The sequence below is a fragment of the Malaya genurostris genome, chromosome 3 (genome assembly GCF_030247185.1).
Source record: "Malaya genurostris strain Urasoe2022 chromosome 3, Malgen_1.1, whole genome shotgun sequence".
NCBI classification, from domain to species: domain Eukaryota; kingdom Metazoa; phylum Arthropoda; class Insecta; order Diptera; family Culicidae; genus Malaya; species Malaya genurostris.
This window is the reverse complement of record NC_080572.1, coordinates 51907651-51932184: the sequence shown is the minus strand read 5'-3', so window position 1 is coordinate 51932184 and position 24534 is coordinate 51907651. Positions and strand designations below refer to the sequence as shown.

At 35.0% G+C, this 24534-nt stretch overlaps 1 protein-coding gene across 2 annotated transcripts in view; it reads left to right on the top strand.

Moving 5' to 3' along the window:
• The first annotated feature begins 7020 nt into the window (after positions 1 to 7020).
• The window catches only part of LOC131438231 (putative helicase MOV-10), a 33990-nt gene continuing 16476 nt past the window's right edge, over positions 7021 to 24534 (top strand). Inside the window, exons 1-4 of one of the 2 annotated variants that reach the window (XM_058608104.1) lie at positions 7021 to 7187; positions 7240 to 7273; positions 18362 to 18469; positions 18533 to 18709. In XM_058608104.1, the coding sequence (XP_058464087.1) occupies positions 7158 to 7187; positions 7240 to 7273; positions 18362 to 18469; positions 18533 to 18709 (349 nt within the window). In that variant the 5' untranslated portion in view covers positions 7021 to 7157. The remainder of the gene's footprint in view (positions 7188 to 7239; positions 7274 to 18361; positions 18470 to 18532; positions 18710 to 24534) is intronic. The other variant, XM_058608105.1, reaches the window with a different exon arrangement.

Below are 24534 nucleotides of genomic sequence, written 5' to 3'. Positions count from 1 at the left end.
GAAAATGACGATCAGTTGTTCAGCAGAAAATAAATCACCAGAGTCATCCTTTGCTTGTGGTTGATTATTGCCCCATCCAGGAGGGATTTTTGAGGAAGATTCTTTTTGTGATCCAGCGGCTGAATCTTTTGGATTGCTGCGAGGAAGTGGCGGCAAATTCGGAATATCCCTCTTCGGTGGGAGCCGTGGGAAATTAACTTCATCCTTCTGTGGAACATTCTTGCGCGTTGATTGTTTGCGGGATGCCTGTTGTCGAATTTTTGTGAACTCAGCACGTTTGGGACACGATTTGCTAGTAGATGGATGGTCGCCATCACAGTTCACACATTTTACAGCGATGTCATCTAGTAGGCAATCGTTGGTATTGTGTGGTTCGGCACATTTCCCGCACCGACTTTTCATGTGGCAATTCCTCGCTCCATGGCCGTAGTTCAAACAGTTCGTGCACTGTGTGACATCCCGATGTACCGGTTTATACTTTTGCCATTCGATGATTATGTGAAATAACGATTTAATCGTTTTCAGTTGACTCATGGTGATGGAGCCCTTCTCCAGATGAATCAGGTACAGTTGATCTCTAAACTTTTTGTCCGTATTATGTCGCTTCATTTTAAACACCATCAAAGGCTTTAGTCCAGCCTCCGACAGTGCCTGCTTTAGTTCGGCTTCCATCATGTCGGGTAGTCCTCGAAGTACAACCTTCATAGGTTTGTTGGCGGCAATATCGTGTGTGAAGTATTCCGCTTTTGTCTGCTTCAGATAGCATTCCACTCCTTTGTAGTGGTTCAAAGCCGGAACAGTTATTTTGTAGCCTTCAGTACATAAACGGATTGTTGCCTGTAGTCCTTTGCTGATTAGTGTGTTGAAATCCGAGCGTAGAGTTGGTGGGAAGCCCTTCAGGTAGAAAGGCGGCATTTTTTCCTTCTTCTGCAGTTCCTCTTCGACATCAACTGGCAGATCAGCATATTGGTTTTTACTCAGCAAACGGTCGTTTACCTGTACATCACTTGGCTTCAGACGCTTAGCATCCTTTGGATCCTTCTCGGATCTATGGCGGTTTTTACCCATAGCTTGGGTAGGTAGACAACTGCGAATAAAAAATAAAACAAAATCGAAATTAGTCGTAGTAGGTTATTCGTCTATCCACATCGAGTGTTAGATGACGAATGATCGATTTTCGACCACGGTTCCCCTTTTATACGCATTCAGTTGATGAGATGTGCCTGACTACCTCAAAATCGTCGTCCTTGCGCGAAAAACCCAAGCGAAAGTAAAGAGTTTTCCGCGTTGTTTTCAAATTTTAAGAAAACTTAATTTTTGACTTGTTTGTGGTTATCGCACACTGTTCAAAATATTATCCTGAATTCCTGATCATATTTTTGATGAAATGGTGAAAGAATTATGTTGCTACCATTAATACAAGTCGAGATATTCGCGATTAAGTTCTGCCCATTCTTCCATATGGCTAATTTTGAAAAGGCGCCCCATAGTAAAGTAAGTCGTATTCACGACAATAATTCTCGTGTAAGTATGTATTAAATCTGTATCCTGCATGAGATTCGCTAGACGTATACGAATCAATACATTACAGGTAATTCTGTATAAATGGCAACTCTGTTGGTAAATGAAAAAATAAACACAGTCTAGATGACAGACAGGATGCTTTTGATAGGGTAACGTAGCGACATTATGACATATGCGTGTACTGTCCCAACTAAAGGAATATTCGAAATGACCGTTAAAATGATTGAAGAATCTAATTTGAGTGTCCTGTCTGTTAGTCTGTGGCACTATCTTCCATATATACTGGAATGTTGTACTTGATATTTTCATGCTCCACATAGTGCACATTATTATTGTCTTTAGCGAATTGAATTGCATCCAACTCTTTATAGAACTAGATATAAACAACATTATTGGTCTTATTGCATTGAAGTAAATGCACACGTTTAATGTCAAGATGCATTTGCTCCTTAAGCAAACCTTCAAGTTCTCGTATCGAAGGTCGAATTTTGCACTGTCTGAAGTCAACAATAATTGTATTCTTTCGTACCGGCGGTAGCTTTTGTTCGTTTGGTTCACTCATTTAGAGATCGTTCTATTGTTCACTACACAATACTGTACTTGATTTCTTCTGTCCCGAACGTAAGCGGTTTTGGTTTATCGACTGACTTGGTTGAGATGTACGAGCGAACTGATCTGATTTGGCTTCTTCGTACTTTTATCTGTGCTCAAAAGTTATTTTATCTCTGAGAAATTTATGTCAGTTTCGTTTTGAAATTTCAGACCACTACTTCCGGAACTTGTATTCAAAACCAGTATAGCCAAAGTAAATTTGTATGACCATCTACTAATATGTCCTATAGATTTAGAATTGTAAATCAATTGTTTAAATTTAGATGATGTTTCTATGTAATTGGCATATTTTCGCCAAACTGAAATGTAGAGGCGCTGCTTGTTTCGAGATGATATTTTCAGCAAGAGCTGTCACATTAGTAGGAAAATTTTTAATTACTTAATCTTTTAAGCAATTTCTTATGAAAACGGGAAAATTCATTTGAAAAATCATAGTAGAAGTTGAAGAAAAAGTTTTTACTCTGAGGTGGTAATGTTGATCTTAGTTCATTGTGCGAAAACTACACACTTAAAACCATTTCTTGAGCTCGGCGTAATAAAATGCCGAAACTGATCAGCAACACGTAAATTTGCTGATTGCTCAGTAATCAATACGCATGTTTCTGAACTTCGTTAAATGCATTCACTGATACTTCGGTAAAATGCTTCACTTTGCCGAAATTTGGCATAATTGCTTGCTGAATTTATCAGTAAACAACAGATATGCCGAGATCAGCAGAGACGTTTGCCGAGATTTCGGAACATGCGCTAGCTGTTGCCGAGATTCAGCACAATAGCTGTCATTTATTGCCGCGTAACATTTTCACTTCGCATTGCGCGATTATTTTCTGATGAAATTCTCTAGTGAAAAAATGGATAATCTTCGAAAAAGTGTGGAACCACTTGCAAGTAAAAATATTGAATAAATAGGTTAAATGTTTCGCTTTATAAAAGGCGACTTTATCAGAGCACTCGCGATTATAAGGGAAAACACCCAACTCGGGGCTCAAAGCGTCCTTGAGACAAAACTTTGGGGGGTATGCGAAACAATAACCCAATGCATGGGATAATTCAATGGATTAAAGTAAGTCCTCCTTTAAATGTTAATAACATGAATTTTTGATCCTAAATGGCGTGTTTATAATGTTGAGAAATCACAAACAAAATTAATCGACTAGATTTTTAATTACTGATGATTCGGTAATTTATTATTTCATTTTTTCGTTTTATTGGATTGCCGAATATTCAGTGAACGTTTCACTAAGCAAACAGTAAATCTTATGCTGACGATTTCGGCAATATTTGACGTTTGTCAAATTTGAGGGTGCCGAGACGCTCAGTAATTTTATTTTTGCCGAGATGATTGCTGATTACTCGGCTGTGCGAATCTCGGCATATTTTTAACGAGACTCAGCTATAAAATTTAAGTGTGTAGTGTACTTTTATTGCTGATATCTATTTGTACTATTGAATAAATGATAAAAATGTTGCAAATCACTACTGTCGATATGAAAATTTCCGAAAGAATCCTCCTTTTCTTGGTTCCATTTTTCATTGGCAGGTGTCGCTACCGGTAAATCAGCTTTGCGACAATGTGCCAATGAATTGTCGTCAGCAATGTAAATGCTCTCTTGTGGATTGTTGTGCTATATAAATATTTAGAAGGTATTAGACAGTTCCAGTGGAAAAGTTCAAAAAGTGTCTATTAAAAATCGCCGATAAAAGGCACACCGAGAAAAAATTAGGTACATTAGTAATCTTCTGTAAAATTATTTTTTTTATCTGATCTTTATTTTTTATAACGGCCAATAAGCCATCCATCAAAATTCACTTTGAAGAGTAATTTTGAATGACTCGGCACTCGCTGAGAGTAAGTCATAATAGTAAACATCAGAGAAAAGTGTTCTCTTTCGTCTGGTGTTAAAGTTTAGCTTTCATAGCTCACTTGCAATTTCTTTTGAAAGTGGAAGTTGACAGGTGGCTTATTGGCCGTTCTAAAAAAACGCGTGAATCCTACACTTCCTGTGAGCATTGTGAATTTACGTCCTCGCGCGTTTTCGTGAAATTGACTAGTTTTAGCGACTAAGGGCATATTCAGTAGTGTTCTAGTTCTATATGCATAATTTATGTCAGTTACAAATTTAAATCTGAATTTTATTACAAGAAAAACTGGCAGCCCCAGCAGTGTTCTACTCCTGTTGCAAATATACGAAAAATAGAACGGCATCGTAGACCAGTTTTAAATTTGACAGAAGAACTGATCGAATAAATAAAACTAGAACGGCTTACTGGGGATACGTTTGTTCCAGTTTCTGCTCTTTTATAGTTCTTCCATATAGAACTTCTAGCTCAGGGGACGGGTATAGCGTGATGGGTAAGTCGATGCCTTTCACGCAGCCCGCCTGGGTTCGATTCCCAACCCCGCACATAGGGTCAGAAAGTTTTTCTGGCCCGAAGAGGCGAATGACATTAATGTTAAAACCTCTATAATTGAAACAAAAAAAAAAAAAAACTTCTAGCTGCTCTAAGGCTGTGAACCATTTCGCGGTTAATTTTAACTTTTGGTTAAAATCTGACACTCGAGCAGTTAATTTGATGTTGTCAAAAATAACCCTGCTCGAAAGCATGGTTATTTCTGACAGATCGATGGTTATTTTCCGACACTCAAAAAATCTTGCAATGAAAATTCTTATATTAATTCTTTAGTTGGAATTTTTTCCAGTGGAAAATAAACCCAAATAACTGTCCGTCCGTCAAATTTTGAAATGGGCCGCGATTTAAGTTAAATTTAACTACTTGATACAAAATTAACACTCAAGTGTCAGATTTGAACCAAAAGTTGAAATTAACCGCGAAATGGTTCACAGCTTAAGACAAATCTGCGGGTAATTTAATCGTCTCATTTACTATTTCCTGTAGTAAAAAGTTCGGAAACCATCTATTTTAGATGAAAATAAACAGTTTTACCGACGACACGACCAGCCACTCACTATTCAAAACTGTATCACAAATTTAACTACCCCTCAGTAACTCGTAATGTCAAAATGAAATCGCTTGAAAAATGTTGGAAACTGGCAACTAAGCCTGAAAAACTGTTGTGTTGGAAATAACATCTACCGTTACCCTAGTTACATTTATTTACTTTTATTTACATTTATTTTATTAAGTTTAATATGGGTTTAAATTCATATAAGGAACAAATCAGAGTTGACTCCTTACTTATTAAGAAGTGTTCGTAGGATTTATCTTCGCTAGCGGAATTGTGCTTAATTTATTGGATCTACCGACATCATACCGAATTTTGTTATCGAAGATAAAGAGGCGTTGGAGTATGAAAAATTTTACAAGACGAAAATATTAATCGATTTATTATTATTGCGCCCTGACTTAATTACAGATTAAGATTAATTATTATTATAATTGTTCGCATCTTTGGAGTACCTTCAAGTAAAAACATCGAACTACGAATTAGTAGTTTTCTAATCAAACAAAACTATCAAGTTATGAAAAAATCCATGGGGTCTATTTTTAAAAAAAAACTATGTTCATTATAGTTATTTATTCTTGATTTTTCGCGATATGGATACAAAACTTGGTAAACTGGGCTTTTTTCTACTACCATTTCTAAATCTATATATCTTTAGACGACCAATATCGCCAAGCACCTTAAGAGATTATAAAGTCCGTCTAATTTGCAATCAAAGCTATTGCTCGAACCGCATTCGCATAGGCAGCCAATTCTTGATCACATTCTCGATCAATTGCAGTCCACAAAGAAGACTCTTCTCCCGACATGTTTTACCGGGTACAAGATTTTTGAGTGTTTGTTTCTTGCGATTTTCGAGTGTTTGGTTCACGAGATCTCGAAAATACAATGAGCTTAAAACATCAGAAATTTGCATTATGTCCTGATACTTATTATCCGGACGCGTGGCTCAAGTGTCATATTTGGTGTCCTGTAATGATCCGTCATAATAATCAGGTCAAGATAATTAAACGAATAAAATCATTCACTAATAATTTTATACTCGTACTTACAGAAGTTTGAAATCACTAGGGAAAATCGTTTTGGTTTTATTCGACATTCTGGTTTGTTTATTTACTATGGAGCTCCTTGGTAACTAGTTCATAGCAACCTAAACAGTGTTGCACAAGAAGATTATTTTTATCATTTTCAAGGGGTCACTATATTCGTGGTAACTGACGGTAAATCGCTCACTAACACTTTTTATTCCGATTTTTCTTCGGAGTGCCTGGTCGTGTCGTCGGTTTTACCCTTCCTCTCAAACAATTGAAGTATCGCCACAAACGAATTTCCAGACATGACAGTCACGATAATTTTTGGCGTACATTTACGGTCCTCCGTGAAACTGGCACCATTGGTGATAAATTAGTTGCACTGCTGAGTTCCCATCATCACATTCATAATGCAAGTGTCAAACTATGAGAACCCTTTCGATTCGTTAGCTCATTTATATATATATATATATATATATATATATATATATATATATATATATATATATATATATATATATATATATATATATATATATATATATATATATATATATATATATATATATATATATATATATATATATATATATATATATATATATTGAGATTGTATGGCACACTTTGGTCGAAATGATAACAATGCAATTAATCTCGCGCTCCACCAAAAAAGCCTCCTTTTAAACAATTGTGTGATTTTATAATTTCCATCATCATCACGAGCTTCGAATTTGAAAGTCACCTTTCCTTATATTCGACGAGTTTCAATTCGAGTTAATACCATTGGTCCCCGAGCTACCTGAACGTTTATCAGCTGAGTAAAGGGAATGATTCATTTGTTTGAATTTAATACAGGAATTATTTTCAGTTGACGTGATTCTGATTGAGAGAAGTGCAGTGCAGTATTATGCATGGCATGGTATACGAAATTAGTTTTTAAGATTACTCCGTGACTACATAATTACATCTGTAGAGTAATTTAAAGATTGCCTAGTAAAATAATTATTAACGGTTAACCAATTGATATGGGGAATTTATTTAAAAAATCCAAAAAGGTATTTATTACTTGACACGATAGATTTCATACTAAATTATTTCACTTTATAGGAATCTGAATGTGACTTCAATACTTATTTGTACAGTAAGTTCTATTTTCATTGTTTTCATTACCCAACAAAATGTACAATTCTCCCCCATGACGAGATGGACCAGCACTGGTCTTAGTCATAACAGCACAAAACAAAACAGTTCTTTCCTACGAGACAGACAAGTTGTTGCATGTATAGAATTTGATTTAATATAATCCCACATTATGTAAAAAAGAGTGCACTTCATTCAGACTATTTACATCATATAATGTGTTATCAGTGTTAAGTGTTTCTAACTAATTTAATATTCGAAGCAAATCTAATCGTTGCAGTAGGTTAATTTTGCGAGTACATATTAGAAGGGGGTGCATAAACGGTTGTACACGTGTCTAATACTGTCGGACTTCTGACGGTTATTTAATTTTTGAGGTGAGAAACATTTCTAAGTGACCTGATTCTAAAATTGTCTAACTTGAATAAAAAAATTCGGATCATGAAATTAATGAAAAATGTATTCTACTTTTAAAAAAACTTAACAATCTTCATTACTACAATTCTTGAGTGTAAACTGCTTACGAACTGCTCAGGGGCGATTCATAAATCACGTAGTCTAAATAGGTGGACAAGTAATTTATTCCTTATTACTGTTCATAGTTTTACTATATAATATTTATGCACATCACTACTAGTCAAATATTTGATAGTATAGCCGTATGAATAAAAGGTAGCATGCATGAGTTTCGGTAGTAAATACTACATGTGGATCAAGTTCCTGTCAAAAGCAGAGACTTTACTACACAACTTTCGAACATGTAGTATTTACTACAATTTTTCGGTAGGTAGCTCCAGAGGTTGCTACTCGTGTGTTTGCTGATAAAGTGCAGCAGTAATATATATATATATATATATATATATATATATATATATATATATATATATATATATATATATATATATATATATATATATATATATATATATATATATATATATATATATATATATATATATATATATATATATATATATATATATATATATATATATATATATAGAGAGAGAGAGAGAGAGAGAGAGAGAGAGAGAGAGAAATCGCATGATTATACACTGAGGTCTTTTTTTACACAGAAAAAATCGCGAAACTTCAGAAATCCCGCATTAAAAAATCGCGTAAATGGACCTACACTCCAACTTTTCTGTTGCTAATAACTTTTCTAAAGAAAACGAATGAAAACGTTTTATGATCCTCATTGTTCTGTGATAATCCTTTTCTTTTGTGATTCAAATAGTTTATAAGAAACAATATAGAAACAATTGTGCTTCAACACTAATATCAGAAATTAGCAGCTATAATACTTGATCATTGACATCTTCACATCTTTAAAACGACCCAAGTATGTCTAAATCGAATGAGTCACTTTCGAGAAAATTGCACGGACAGAAAGGAGTGCGGTTTGTCGTTTTAACCGGCAGTTTGAGATTTTAATCACCCTGTAATGTCGAAACTGGAAATCGGTTCGAATTTGAATCTAAACGTGTGACAATCGATTGATGTCGAAGTAAATTCCAGTTTTTTGTCATTATTTGCGGTACTTCCAGAGTCGGTATTCAGGAATCAGCATAATCCAAAACGATTTGTATTGCTATAAATTAATATGACGAATAAATTGCAATAGTTTTGAGTCAAACTTTGAAGCTTTTTAGGATTGTCATCTTCTATATCGGTTTGAATTTGAATAACTCATCAGCCTGTAGTTCCAGATTCGGAAGTCGGAATCATAAAAAAATCACCATTCACCATAAGTTTTTTAATTTGAATTTTTGTTTTTGAAATTCGATTTAGCCTTTTTTGAGAAAACGATTGAACTTTGAGAAACGACTCGATACCGGAACCGGAATTTGAAAATAGGTGCAGCTGTTTTGATTACATATGAATCCAAATGTTTAAAAATTAGTGTAGACATCTTTGAGAAATCGTAATGCGAATTAAATTTTAGGTACCTTTTGAATCGAAAACTGAATACCGCTAAAACTGAAATAGGTTTATTCGGCTTTCGACCATCCGAATCTGCAAACCCGATAAACCTGATTAATTTTTGTGAAATGGACATTTTTATATTAATCACCCTGTATCATCTTAACCAGAAGTTGAATCTTACTAAAAAGCGAGATGTTTTATAGGATCTTAAGATCTTTCATTTGAATCTTAGATCGGTTCAGCCATCTACGAGAAAAATGAGGTACGTTATTTTAAATTCTTTTCACATATCATCCTGTAGTTCCGGAACCAGAAGTCGGGACCCAATGTAATTCAGGAACCTTGTTTGGGAGTATACGACTTTTCATATGAATCTGAGTTTGTAGAAGACGGTTAAGCCATCTTCTAGAAAACTGAGTGAAATTGGTAATTTGAAGGGGAAAAAGTTTTTTACCCTCAAATTTATGCTAGGCGTACAAAACCATTTGCTTCTAAGCTGATCAAGTCATATGCGTTCTCGTCTAGCTGAGGGATCTTAACTAAAATTAGTATGCGTTCTTTGATGACACTACTCGTTATGTGTTGGAATATATCGTCTACTACTTTCAAATCTAATTTTTGGCTTTGTTTTTGTATGCGTTATCGGTATTTGATGCTAATTGCGAGTTCAAGTTCAAGTTTTTTGAAGGCGAGAGTTATTCTATTATTTCTATCTACTAACAGCTCATTAATTTTAACTTGTTTGTTCTGGTTTGCTATAATTTTATTCTCGCTATTTTTCAAGGTTTGTAAACTAGTTTCACTGTCTGGATTACCTGCTATTTATTTTATAGTAGTTCCTAAAATATTCATAAGTGCTCGTTTTTGTCTTCGAGGACTCAAATTATTTATCCTGTTTTTAGCATTTTTTATTTTTTCTGATAAAGTTTCCGCTATTTTATATTCATTGGTTATGTTTTCAATATATTCTAAATTGGTATATATTGTTTTTAGATTTATTTCGTGTACAATTCTCTCGTCTCTTATTTTGACTCTGACCTTGTGTAGTTTGAAGGCAGCGATACAGTTGTTGTGGGTGACATCTTTAAATGAGGTTGCATTTATTAATTGAGTGACAGATAGTGTGAAATGAGAGTTTGACGTGCTTTTAAGTTGTTTGTCTTTTTATTGTTTTATGCGGTTTTTGTGAATTTTTATGTGGTTGGTATCTTTGTAGATTAATTGGTTGTTTTCTTTAACTGTAGAGATTTTATAGGGGTCTTTATCTTTTGTTTATCTTTGCGTAATTTTTATGTAGTTCTTGTCATTAACCATAAATTCTCTAGGATCTGCTTTATGTTCGTGACGTTTTTCGTATGCTTCTTTACGTTTCCTAAGCTCATTTTGAATGGTTGTGTGTAATTTATTAGCGCTTTCTGTTATTTCCTTTGTTTTAGTTGTGTTCCTAGTATTAAATATTACATCGCGTGGTTTGTTTTTAATTACCGAATGAAACGTGTTATTGTATGTGTCCGTTAAAATGTTAATTTGGTTTTCGATTGAGAAATTTTTGTATTTATTATTCATAGATCGGTATAGTTCTAATAGTGTGGAATGAAATCTTTTAACCGTTCCGTTTGCGTTGGAGCAACTTGCATGGTGGATTTCTATTCCGAGTTCATTGAGGAAGCCAATAAAATCTATAGAAATAGAGGATGGTTCTTGATCACAAACGATTGTTTTGGGTCGCTCGAATTGCCTAATGCGTTCTGTAATCGCGTTTCTTAAATCGACTATTGTTCTAGATGGAAGTAAAATTATATTCGCAAATTTAGAGAAAGAATCTACGACCGTTAACCATTTTTTCCCTTTCATAAAAAATATATCGATGTGAATCCTGTCAAAGGGTGCTTTGCCAAATGTACTTTTTCTTATTAATTTTGGTGGTGATCTATCGTATTTGCTTTTTTTTTGCAGATTTGCTAGGCGTTTACAAAGATTTTCAGCTTTCTGTCGATTCCTGGAAAGAAATAATTCTGTGTTATTTGTAGTTTGTTTTCCTTGATTCCTTTGTAGGCTGCTTCATGAGTGTCTCTCACGATTGCGTCCTGTTCCTCTTCTAGACGAACGTCTTCTAACAGAACTTCTGAAATAAGAATCTTACATCTTATATTATTGTCGGAAAAATGTATTCTATAGGTTTCTTGAACAAATTGAGCGAGTGGGGTAGGTATTTAAGGGCCGTTGACTCCTTTCAGGTTGAGCAGTTCTTTGAAAATAGTACGGCGATGATACCTCGGGAATATTTCTTCGTATATTTACGTTCGAATTTCTGTTATCTTGAAAATGATTTGTGTTTTGAACACGTTAGGGTAACAGCTCCCTATTTCATCTGAGCTCCTATTTCCATCTCATCCCTTAACCTCATTACTTTGAACATGAATAAAATTTTACAACCTACCTGAACCAAACTGAGGAATGTTTTAAAATGTTTATCAAAGCTATTGTTACACTTGCCTATTGAAAGAAATGGTTTTAAGTTCTTCGGTTATCGTTTTTTTTTTTCATTTAAAATAAACTCACTTTTCAATTTAGGAAACATTTTCGTCTCAAGATTTACAGTTCGTCATGTTTATATATATCTTCAAATTGGTTCAAAATTTTAATATAAATGTTTGTCAGTGTTCATAATCAATTATCAATTATAATTTAACATGTGATTTGTCCGTTGATTAATAAACTTTTAAAGATTCACTGCAATCAAATACTAATAGATACTCAGAGAGAAAAGTCTAATTTTTTACTTCTCACTTTCTGTGAACCTGTACAAATCTGTATTAAATTAGGGAAATCTGTATAAAATCTGTACTTTGATTTAAATCAGTATGCGAACGCAAAAATCTATACAATACATATTAATCTGTATAAATGGCATCTCTGGCTCTACACTTTGTTTTAAGAAGGGCTAATAAATAAATAGTAACAATTACAGTTTTGTTTTTATTTAAAATTCACCAAATTAACTTTACAGTAAAATTTTAAATTTAAAGCGAAAGGTAACGGAAACGACCGAAAAATTTTTAAACGTTGAAATGATTTCAAAGTGGTTCTAAAAATGTCGTATGTTGTCTCATAGTTGGCATTAGGCCGTTTTTAAGAAGAATTCTGACATTTTGAACCTGAGAGTGTAATAGTGGAATATTTCGTTTTGATTGCTGTCGCCATTGCTAATTTATAGAATGAATAAAGGATCAACGATAGGATGGATAAAAATCAATTGAGATGGAATTAGAAGCAGAGTAGCGAACACATCATAAGTGTTTTTAGCTGTTTTATGAATATTAGTTAAATTTTGAAGAAATGTGAATCAATTCTCAACGTGGAGCAAGGCGAATGAAGCAGTAATATGAAATAGTTATAGTGATTTTAGTGGCTAAATCGAGGTTTGAAGTCCTTACAAATGAGATGAAATAGGGAGCCCTTACCGTAATTGGTTTCTCGGTGTACGGAATGAAGTAATCGTCACTTGTGTCTGCTGAGTGAGCTGTCATACCGTCACTGCTTTCGTTTACTGAAGTTTCGTCCATGTCTTCGTTTATACACTGAGGTCTTTTTATGCGGTTTTTTACGCGACTTTTTTAAGTTAATTTTAGAGTTATGCGGTTTTTTTTTTATGTGAAGTTTCAGAGCTATGCGGTTTTTTTATGCGGTACGTAAATTCGCATAAAAAAGACTTCAGTTCTGCAATTTGTATTCTAGACAACGCGTCTGCTACTGTATTTTGTTTGCCTGGTTTGTATATAATTTCGTAGTCGAATTCTTCTAGATCTAGTTTCCATCTGGTAATTTTGTTGTTGGTGTTAGTCATACTATAGGTAAGTGATCCGTGTATAATTTGAATTTTCTTCCGTAAAGATATGGTCTGAAATGCTTCAGGCTCAAACTATGGCTAAGAGTTCTTTTTCTGTTGTTGAATAACGTTCTTCCGTTCTATTCAAAGGTCTCGATGTACAGGCTATTGGTCTATCTGTGCCAATTGGTCCTTGCGAAAAAACGGCTCCGATTGCATAATCGCTTGCATCGGTTGTTAATATGAACTCTTGAAAAGTCCGGGTAAATTAGGATGGGGTCTAACATTAAAATCTGTTTGCATTTTTCGAAGTAGTTGTGATTTCAAATTCTGTGTCCTTCCTCAAGAGGGGTGTTAGGGGTTTGACTACTTCGGAAAAATTTCGAATAAAACCTCTGTAATAACCGAGAATTACAAGGACTTTTCCAGATTTGGGAATGGGCTAGGTTTTAATTGTTTCTATCTTATCATTGTTTGGTTTTACGCCTTCTTCAGTTACGGTGTGACCTAAAAATTGTACTTCCTTTCTAAAAAATTCACACTTGTCTAGTTGTATTTTCAGGTTTGCCTCTTTGAGTTTTTGAAGAATTTTTCGAAGATAGAGCTTATGCTCTTGTAAAGAGCTCGAGAATATGATGATATCGTCCATATAGACGAAGCAACATACTCCAATAAGTTCTCTGAGGATACAATACATCACTCTTTGGAAAGTCGAGGGTGCATTTTTTAACCCAAAAGGCATTCTAGTAAATTCATATTTTCCTGAATTTATCGAGAAAGCTGTTTTTTCAGTATCTTCATCGTAAAGTTGAATTTGATGAAAACCTAATACTTAGTCTATTGTAGAGAAGTAACATGCTCTTCCAAGTTTATCGAGGATATCTGCTATCTCTGGTATTGGATATTTATCGTTTATAGTTTTCTCTTTAAGTTTTCTATAATCGATTACCGGAATTTCTTTTTTCCTGATGCGTCTATTTTCTAAGACACAATTCATACTGGGGATGTGTAGGGAGAAATCGATTCTTTAATTATTACATCGTTCAACATTTTGCGTACTTGTTATTGCGGTATTCGTTAATGATTTGTTTCAATGCGTTTTCTTCTTCAACGTTCATATGGTCTTTCCTAAAATCGTAATTGGTTGGTTCAATTCTTGAAGGGGTAATGTTTTTCAATGCAACGTATTCGTTTTCGAGATTCAACTCGGTAAGATTTATTTCTGTGATTTGTTTGTTATTTTTCTGTATTGTAACTATTGCCTTACCCTTCTTGCTTGTGTGAAGACCTGGCAAAATACTGAAATATTTTAAATGTTTCTCCTCTTCTGTTAGGAAATCGCCTTCATTCTGTACTTTTATTGGGATAAATTGGTGAATTTGTTCATTTAAATTGATTCTGTAATTTTCCTAAAATTTCTTGCTTAAATGATAAATTTTCCTGCCAACTTTAAGTGTGTTTTTTGAATGTCGAGTTTTGCATTAAGAGCACGGAGTGCTTCGTAACCTATTAGACCATCGAAAATTCGTGAAAATTAAACACAAAGAACTTAACTCTTTTCTTTATTTGAAATATGTCAAGAGAAACTGATTTTTTTATTTCGTGAGTTCCTCGTATATTCGTTACATTATTCCATATTCGTCCTTGCAATTTTCAATCTTTGTGTGTTTCGGAGAAATGTATTTTTTGTTGGCTTCTGTGTCGACTAAAAATTTAAGAGCGCCTTCGGACGTATTAATATTTAAGTATGGAATGAAGTAGTTGTTTTTTAAGTTTCTAATTTTCTGTCTAGTTCCAGATGAAAATTTAATTCGTCAGAAATGAAGTAATCGTCGTCGTCCGAATCCATTGTTGATACGTCTGTCTTGTTCTCTGCGTCTAGTTGAAGGGTTTGGTTCTCAGTTTCTGTTACGTTATTATTAATTTGCCTTCTGGACACTGTTTTCATTGAGACATCGTCGTCAGTTTTTTTTGTGAGAGAAGTTTTATTTTTGAATTTATGTAAGTTCCCGAATGTTCCTGGGTTGACATGGTTCGAGTTATTAGTTGTTTTGTTCTCTTCGTTTGCATTGTAGGTTTTCTTAAAGTCTGATGTTTTGTGACTATTTCTTTCCAGTTTTTGGCGGCACACTGCGTTTGAGTACTGTGTTGCACAAGTGTATGCTTCTTCCAATGATTCGGGTCTATGACTCCTGACAATCATCGAAAGTTGCTCGCTTAGACCACCAACGTATCTAGTAGTGCTCATGAGACCAATAAATGCGCTGATTTGTTTGGTTGCACCACTAAACTCATTCATTGAATTTGCCGTACTTTTAATAGCGGTGTCAATTTGTTTGACTTTGTTATAATATTTTGGAAAACGTTCCCTGTGTGACGTAAAACAGAGATTGAATGTGTGACGTAAGATCTCGCTTATCGCCATACGAATTTTAAAGTGTGTCTTTTATTTCGGGCCAGGTTGATGGATTGCCCGCCGCGATTATAATTTCTTTTGTCTCTTCAATTATTTTGCTTTTTATCGCTTTTACTAGCTGAGCGAAGATAGGTTCGTCTGTACTATCAATGAAGAGGTCTAATGCGTCTTCGGCTTCTTGAATCCAGGCGAGAGTCTCTCGTTTATTCCCGGAGAATGTACTCAGATTGTTTATCGGATCAGGAGTTTTGTAATATGTGAAAGCATCAATTGGAGGTCGAGCTCTTAAAGCCGCCAGTTCCTCCATTAAATTATTTTGGTTTCTCCATTATATTCTTTCGCGTTTCTGTTTCGATTTTAGTTTGTCCAGCTTTTATGTTAGTAGTCCTAACCCTTGCTGTGACATTTCAGATCTTTGCTTACCGCTGGTGGGGGCGCCGATCTCTGAATTAGTAGTATTTATTGGTTTGATCAGAGTAAGCTACTAGTTCGCGATGAACAGTGCTCGCTTTGATTTTTAGTGTTATTTTTCAAGCGGTAGTACTTACAGAAGAACTATTTTTATCATCTTCCGGAGTCTCTGATTATTGCCACTATCCGTGTTGTAGGTTTCTTTGGGGAGACTATTGGGGCTTCGATAACTGCAAACTGTGTGATGTCCGCTCACCAGTGGTTCCCCGAGTTTTCGATTATTCAAGATGAATGTGTCACAATCGTTCTTCACAGAGTTTTTAGTCTTACAGTTTCTAGTGATTGCACCAACACTCAACCGTACTACGTTTTGGCTGGCACTTTGCTTCAAATCACAAAAATCGCACTAAGTTTCTGTTACTGTTGGAAGTCGGATTCAATTGAAATTCAGGAGCTTTGTATGGGACCGTAAATCCTTTCATTTGAATTTGAGTTTGTGAAAATCGATTCTGCCATCTCCTGGGAAAGTAAGCGACATTTTTTTCACAGTTTCGATGCAATATTTCCACAATTTTGTTGCATATCACACTGTAATTACGGAACCGGAAGCCGAATCCAAATAAAATTCCGGAACTTTGTATGAGACTATGAGATCTTTCATTTGAATCTACACAGAAAAAATTATGAATTTTACTGGTGACAGAATTCTACAAACGATACAATTTACAACAACTTAATTTTTCAAATGACGTATTATTCCACACGCACAGAATTTTACACGCTTCGAGTGTAATTTGCGCTCGGCTAGCCAGTGCCGCTGTATGGATTTATATGTACCAATTATTCAATGAACAGATATGAGTACTGTGGTTCAGTCGTGTAACCGATGTGCTTGTGATCTAATGTTTCTCGGTTCAAGTCACGCGCTTCTATTGATCTTTTGTTTTTTTTTTTCATTCGAATCAAGCCATGTAATTTTCAAATCAAACAATTTTACATGTTCTTTAATATAAATTTGTGTGAAATATGACGCTCCATTTATGTGCATCTTATAAGATGTAAAATCACAAGATTTTTTCGAACTGTGTAAGTTTATAAAAATCTCCGAGGAAAGTGAGTGAAATTATTTTCACATTTTTGGTGCATATCACCCTGTAGTTTCGGAACCGGTAGTCAGATCCAAATGAAATTCCGGAACTTTGTATGAGACCATAAGGCCTTTTATTTGAATCTAAGTTTGTGAAAAACTGTTAAGCCGTCTCCGAGAAAAGTGAGTGACAATTTTCGCACATTTTTAATGCATTATTTTCACATTTTTGGTGCATATCATCCTGTAATTCCGGAAGCGAAAGTCGGATCCGAATGATATTTAGGAACTTTATATTCGACCATAAGACCTTTCATCTGAATCTAAGTCTGTGAAAATCGATTCTGCCATCTCTGAGAAAAGTGAGTGATATTATTTTCACATTTTGGTGCATATCACCCTGTAATTCCGGAACCGTAAGTCGGATTCAATTGAAATTCAGGAACTTTGTATGGAACCGTAAATTCTTTCATTTGAATTTGAGTTTACAAAAATCGATTGTGCCATTTCCGAGCAAAGTGAGTAACATTATTTTCACATTTTTGGTGCATATCACCCTGTAGTTTCGGAACCGGAAGTCAGATCCAAATGGAAACATCCATTGACACTATTATGCTAATCACGTTATTGCAACTCATCCAGTGCAGAGCTAATAAAAGTCATTCTCATTGACTAAAAAATAGACGAAAATGACAAGAAATTACTGTCACTTTCAGCTTCGCTTGCAAACAATGAGAACGAAATCCATGTCCAGTCAATGACATAAGCGGGACAGTAGTTTCAAAATTGTGTTCTTTCTTTCATACGCCCTTTCAGTCATTTGCAGTTTTCAGTGAAAATACCATAGTATGCAGAGTCGATATTCAACCGAATTTTTGAGAATCGAAAATGACAGAAAAAGCTTTCTCACTGACTTTTACCTGGTTTCCAAAAAGGTTCTGGGATGCAATTACTTCGATTTGCCATAGGGGCAAGCGTCACAGATTTTCAATACATCAATGAAAGAATGAGAATTGAAATTCTGCTGATGCTCCCTGAAGACGTTAGTTTGGTTTCGTCTTGCCATAGAGGAAAGAGTGACGTTGGCAATTATACTCTCTCATTTTTTCGATGAGAAACGAAAATGCTTCGTCTCTCTTCGTTTGTTTGGTGTCGGTCATTTACGAATGAGACAGCAAAACATTGAAAACGAGACTGTTGGAATGGTTTCTTTCATTGAGAATGCGTGACAATTTTAAGCTCTGATCCAGTGAATTAATTCTCCATCCATCATCCAGCTCCATAATATTTTGTCAGATTCTCCTCTCTTTGGATAAATAAATCTGTTTGTCATTCAGAACTTTATATTGGACCATAAGATTGGATTGCTCTTAAATTATCAGATTGTGAATAATATCTAATTACAAATGTTTATTTTCAGCGATTGACACACGGAAAAAAACGACGCGCAATGAAGTTTATTTTTCTTTAGAACCAGATTTTAAGCACATTCTTGAAACGTCACCAAAATATAACGAAAACACGAATGGTCAGTCGAGCAAATTGTTTATTACAGATTTCTATATGACGCTAACGAAATTATTCTATTCAGTTTCATATCATTCAATACCATCGATTCCATTTACTGCTAACCAAAGCTCTAGTGCATCGTCACAAATGTCTGGAAACACTATGAATAACAACATGAAGTTATGCATACCTCCTCCGGATTTACTTCCAACTGAAACAAGATCCCAATGGAAAATGGGAAAGTCGAGTGATGATTCGGGTATGTTTAAAAATTCATAGACTTAGTGTGTGTATTACTCAATACTCTATGATCGGAACTTAGGTTCCGAAGGTGTAGCAGCATTCTATAACTTGTTATTCCGATCAACATGTATCTAAACTATTTCTCTTTTTGATACTTGTTAGCAAATTTTGTTATTGTATCTACTAACGAGACCAGACTTATATCAGCACTTATTACAAAAACAACTTTTAGTTATAATCTTGTTGATCGGGATATACTAGTATTCGGCTTGATTTTCATCTACTTTTTATTTATTTCTACGTCTTCTAATGAATAATAAATTAAATGCTCGGCCGTTTTGAATCTGTTGATTACTGTCTGCTGAGCTTAAGTGTCTTTTAAACGAAAGGTGGTATTGGTACTATTTTAAAAGGTGGTATTCTAATATTTGGCATCATCCATAAAAATACTTACATCTTGTACTGATCCAGAGAGATGGGTTGTTCAAAGCTCTACACATTTGTGATTCCATTACCATATACAACGGCTCACGTAACGGGTGGCAACTAAAATTTTGGAATTTCTTTCTCAAGCTGTCGAAAAAAGACAAACATACTTGGAGAAGATCTGATGTATTGAGATTAAAGATACATTGTCCATTGTTGAAAAAAAAGTGAACATTTGAAAACAGTCCGTAATCGGATGTTCGGCGAAGCTTCCGTTTGATGTCGGAACAGGAGCGTTGTACGGCATTCATGTCAACTTTGCGAATGCATCTCTTGATTCTACCAATCAACTGTTAGCAATTCGTGGCTCTCCAGTTATTTTTGTACACCAAGGAGCTCAAAACTCCGAAGAAATCTTCGATTGGGCGACACTGAGGTAGATTTATCGAGTTGTGGTTTTTGGGTACAAATGGGATCGAATGGGTATTCAGGAACGATTGTGTTTTTTGGCGCAATGCGATGACGCTTTATCCGGCCAAAACACGTATTGTCCATCAGCATGATGTTTTTGAAAAAACGGGATCAAAACTTTCTACAAACATTCGTTCTGGTACATATCTTGATCAGAGCTGCAAATTGTCAGTCATGTCAAGTGGCCTTGACAGACTGAATAAAGTCATCGTCAACTGTAATCAGTACGGTCAAAGTGTCTGTCAAATGAGATACTCGATAGTTCAATGACCAAGTAGAAGTATACTCAGTCAAAGACTGGTGACGCATTTTGTTCTCTCTCTCATTCTCCCATTCCCTGTTGAAGTAACAAAATTCCATGAGAGTACTAACATAAACATAAATTGATAAAGTTCATTGCTCTTTGCAAAAAGTCATCGGACTTCGGAGTTTATTGGTGTAAATGAATTTAATTCAATGTTTATGCTGCTTGATTAATATTTAGTCACATCGTAATCAAGCAGTGACAGGAGAAATGAAGATAATATCAATCGCATCGGTAATCAATGAGCGTCCTGGTGAGTATAATATCGAGAAAATTTAAGTTATGACAGTTCGGCTCTCAGATACTCAATATATGATGATTGGTAGAGCCTGGTTGGCAGCAGTCCAGTGACACAAACTTTCCAATCTTCGTCGTGCAAAGTTGCTAGTTGATAGTGACATTTAGCAGCTCTGATCTTGATTGATTGCCAACCCAGATGGCTTGAACCATGGCTTAGAAATGCCTTTCTCGGAAATAACAATGTACAGCATCACTTTCTGTTCAAACTTATGTTTAAACTAATATTTTATGTTCGGATGTACAGTAGAACTATCCGTTGAATAGTATCGATCGTTTGCGGGAATCTGCGTCTTCGAAAGTCGTCCAAAACAAAACTTTTTCCGGTAAAAATTTTAATCAACTAGCAGCATTGAGAATTCAGCGTTGAAATCTGTGCCTCAGTATATCCCGGGGCTCGTGTCTTCTTTCGATACTTTATTCCGAGTCTTTTCAATGTTTTGCAGATGTACTGGTGAGAACAGTTGAAATTTTTTTGCGGCATCCCTTTGACTCAGTGAATCCTTGTTGTTGAAGGCACGAGAAAGAGAATGAAGTCCGTTTGCGTCCATAATTTTGGCTGGTCTTCCACTACCTTCCTTACGAGCAGTTGTTGGGCATCTTAGGATATTGTAAACTGTCGAAGCCGCAACATTTTTGCTTTTAAAATGTTGTACCGTATACTATTTGCCGAGATTTCTGCCACTCGTTACACCGTAAAATACAAAAAAAAAGTTAAATTCTTTTGTTAAAAAGATGTACAATGCATTGTATTGCCAAAACCAATCATAAACCTAGGGATAGGAGGCGACTAATATTCACCAAAACTCATCGTCTGATGGTTCAGATAGCTAAACAAAATTATAATATTCCTACGCGGGAACTTCCCATTGCCACGTCAACTGACAGGGAATGATTGATTGAAGCCGAATTTCACGAGAAGCCCTGTAAAAGTACTTGTAATGTAATCACATCACGATCTATGCGTGATAGTCCAAAATTTCACATCAATTGGTCAGTCAAAAATGGCTTTACATTTGGCTAATATAGCTCATACTTCAGTTTCAATAAAATAATGTTTTAACACCATCGAATTCTATTCTAAACATGCAGAAAAATGTATTATAAATTTTCATATATTACACTTTGAATTCAAAGATATCTTATTTTGAATCAGCATTTATTTTCATTTCCTTTTTGATTCAAATACATTCGATATTTACTTCGATGAAAAAAAAAGTGTTTCTATGCGCACCGAAATAAACAAAATGAGCATTAAACTCAAATATATTGTGCTTTGAATTCAAATATGTTTTAGTTCCACATGGATCTAATTTCATTTCTCTTTTTCATTTATTTATTTATTTATTTGGAGCAGGAAAAAGCCCAATGGAGCTGAAATATTAATCTCTCACTCCAGCAGGCATAAAACCTCCTCATCGTTTATATCAACAGATTGCAACAATCCAACAGATACATATATGTACTTAATACTATCAATTAAAACTAACCCTAGCTAACTAACTCTATAGTAATTAGATGACACTAAACCCATCGGGTAAACGATGGTGATTTTGCATTAAAACTAGAGAAGAAATGAAATATGCTTTAAAATGGGAGGTAGAAGGAGGGAGTGGTGAATGAGAGTTGGCGAACGAAACGGGGTTAGGTTCGGCATGTAGATCTAATTAGTGATCGAAAAAGATGGTGGAAGACGGATAAAAGAAAGAGGGCGGGCAAACGTGGTTAGAACCGACATATAGATCTAATTAGTGTTCGAAAAGATAGAAGAAGAACGGAGAAGAGGAGATACAATAGGATCAGTTACAACGAGCATATTTATTAGTTTTCACTTGGAATCAAATACAATTGTTATTTGATTCAATGCAAATTATTTTTGTTTCTACAATCAGGCTTTCGTGCGATTGTGTGTAGATTCAATGGTGGATTTTTTTTAAATTAAATAAATTGATACTTAAAAAGCATTTTTGACTAACTATTGTAAATTAAATTTTTATTTATTATGGAATGCATTTCGTGCGCTCAGCTAAATACGGTTGCGGTATTGACTGCTCTACTTCCTTTCTTTCAATAATTTTCAAAAACTCTACTATGAAACCGTTCTTTGGAACTATATATATATATATATATATATATATATATATATATATATATATATATATATATATATATATATATATATATATATATATATATATATATATATATATATATATATATATATATATATATATATATATATATATATATATATATCGAACGTTTTATACATTCATCATCAGTGTATCAGGGTTTAAGTTTAGTTGGGAAGCCAAGCGATTTTCACTTCCGTGTGCCGAGCTTCCAATCGTTGTTCTTTATTCGTTCCCTAGGTCGATGCTAATTATTCCGATTCGTATTTATTGTTATATTAATCGTAACTAGAATTTTCCGGGCGACTCATAAGGCTTGTCCCAAACCCCGGTCTCGCCGGAGGGTCATTGTTGTGGTTTCTTTGTTGTCTGCCACTCCACAAAACCAGCACCTTCGACAGGTATTAAATTATGCCTACTGTAGTGTTATCGCGCTCTTCTTCGCTCGCACCCTCTCAATCTGCTACTAATACGATCTAGACGCGTTATTCTTATTTATTGTATGTTCTCGTGCACAAGAACAAATTAGGCAGTTTTGATATATGTAGGTTCTTTGACCTATATACCTGATAAATCAAAACTGCCTAATTTGTCTTGACTACAGATACACCATAAAAAACGAATTAAGGTGCCCAGTTGAACAATGGTAAAAAAAAACCGAGATCAGAAGTTTTTTGTCAGAAATATTGGCCCGAGTGCTAATGAGAGTATGTGCCTGGACGTCTGTCACTTTTGCCTTACTCCGCCGAATGTCATATACCATTCGAATCTGTTCGTCAAGATCGCAAAATGTCTGTGTGTGACGAAAGTATGCACTCACTTTGCTCCGAAATAGCTGAACCGATTGTCAAAACTTAGGCTCAAATGAAAAGCACTATTGCCCTATAGATTTTTTTCATATGGATCTGACTTTCGGTTCCGTAGGGGAGCCAAAAATTCAACAGTTTGCTTTTAAAACTTTAATAATACCGGAAGTAGTGGTCAAAACTGCGAAACATAACTCACTCACTTTTCTCCTAGTTTGCTGAACCGATTTTCCAAACTTAGACTTACAACTTAGACTCTATACGGAATTCCTCAATTTTGTTCGGATCCGACTTACGGTTCCGTAAATACATAGTAATGAGTGTTAGCAATTTGAGAGTGGTGAGATTCTATTACATTGGGCTTAAAACTGTTCCAACTTATAGGTCATGTTAGTTGTTGAAAATTTTAATGAAAAACCGGGAAAAATATTACTAGCTTAAATTACTTAATAGTAACAGTTGTTAGCATCAGGACTTATTTTCAAGAAGTGGAAAGTAGGAGACAATACCCAATTTTGCGTTTGAGCAAATGCCATCTTGAGACAATACTTGTGTTATGCTCATATTCCTGTGAGATGTCAATAGGACTCACGAAATTGGGAAAGTTGTCGATTTTGATCTAATCCACCGTTTACAGGGAGTATTTGAGTATCTTCCGTGACAGCTGAAACTGGATTCTGATGACCAGTATAGAGTCTTAGAAAGATTTAGAATATGAATTGATGTATTCAGTGAATCTATGTTTAATTTTCTTTAAGATCCTCAACTATTCCAAACTATGATCACGAGAACGTTTATATTGATGTAGATGAAGGAGAATTGAATTTAGTTAGAGCTTTTAGAACTGATAAACTCCTAACATTATTAATAATTGATTTTATGGTTTCCATCACAATCAGAGCATGACAATTTATCTGAAGGCAAGGATGGCTTTTATCGTATCAAAGAACGCACACTAGCAACTCTTCACCCGATTGAATCAGTGCCATCAAAGAGAGACGGATATCATCGCAGCAACAAAAAACCGGCGTGGTTCATTTAACATAGAATAGACACCAGTTAGCTCGCTACTGTGCGGATTCTCTCTGAAGCAACAAACGGTCGCTTATTCTCTTTTCGCGATCCGATTCTATACAGGCAGTTGATAATTGCGATAGAATCATTTTACTATTGCCGCTTATTCTAATGTCGTTTTCGCTTGAGAAAACTGAAACTGACCCAGGGTAGTTTCATCGAACAAGCATTTTCCACGAAACTATGTTGGGTTCGCACTTAGTAACGGGGGTTTGAGCAAACCTGATATAAAAACCAAGTTTGAAACTGACTCGATTTTCAGTTCAACAACGTTGAAATTAGGTTCGAAACTAGCTTCAAGCGAACGGTTTGACAGCAGTTAGGGTGGAAA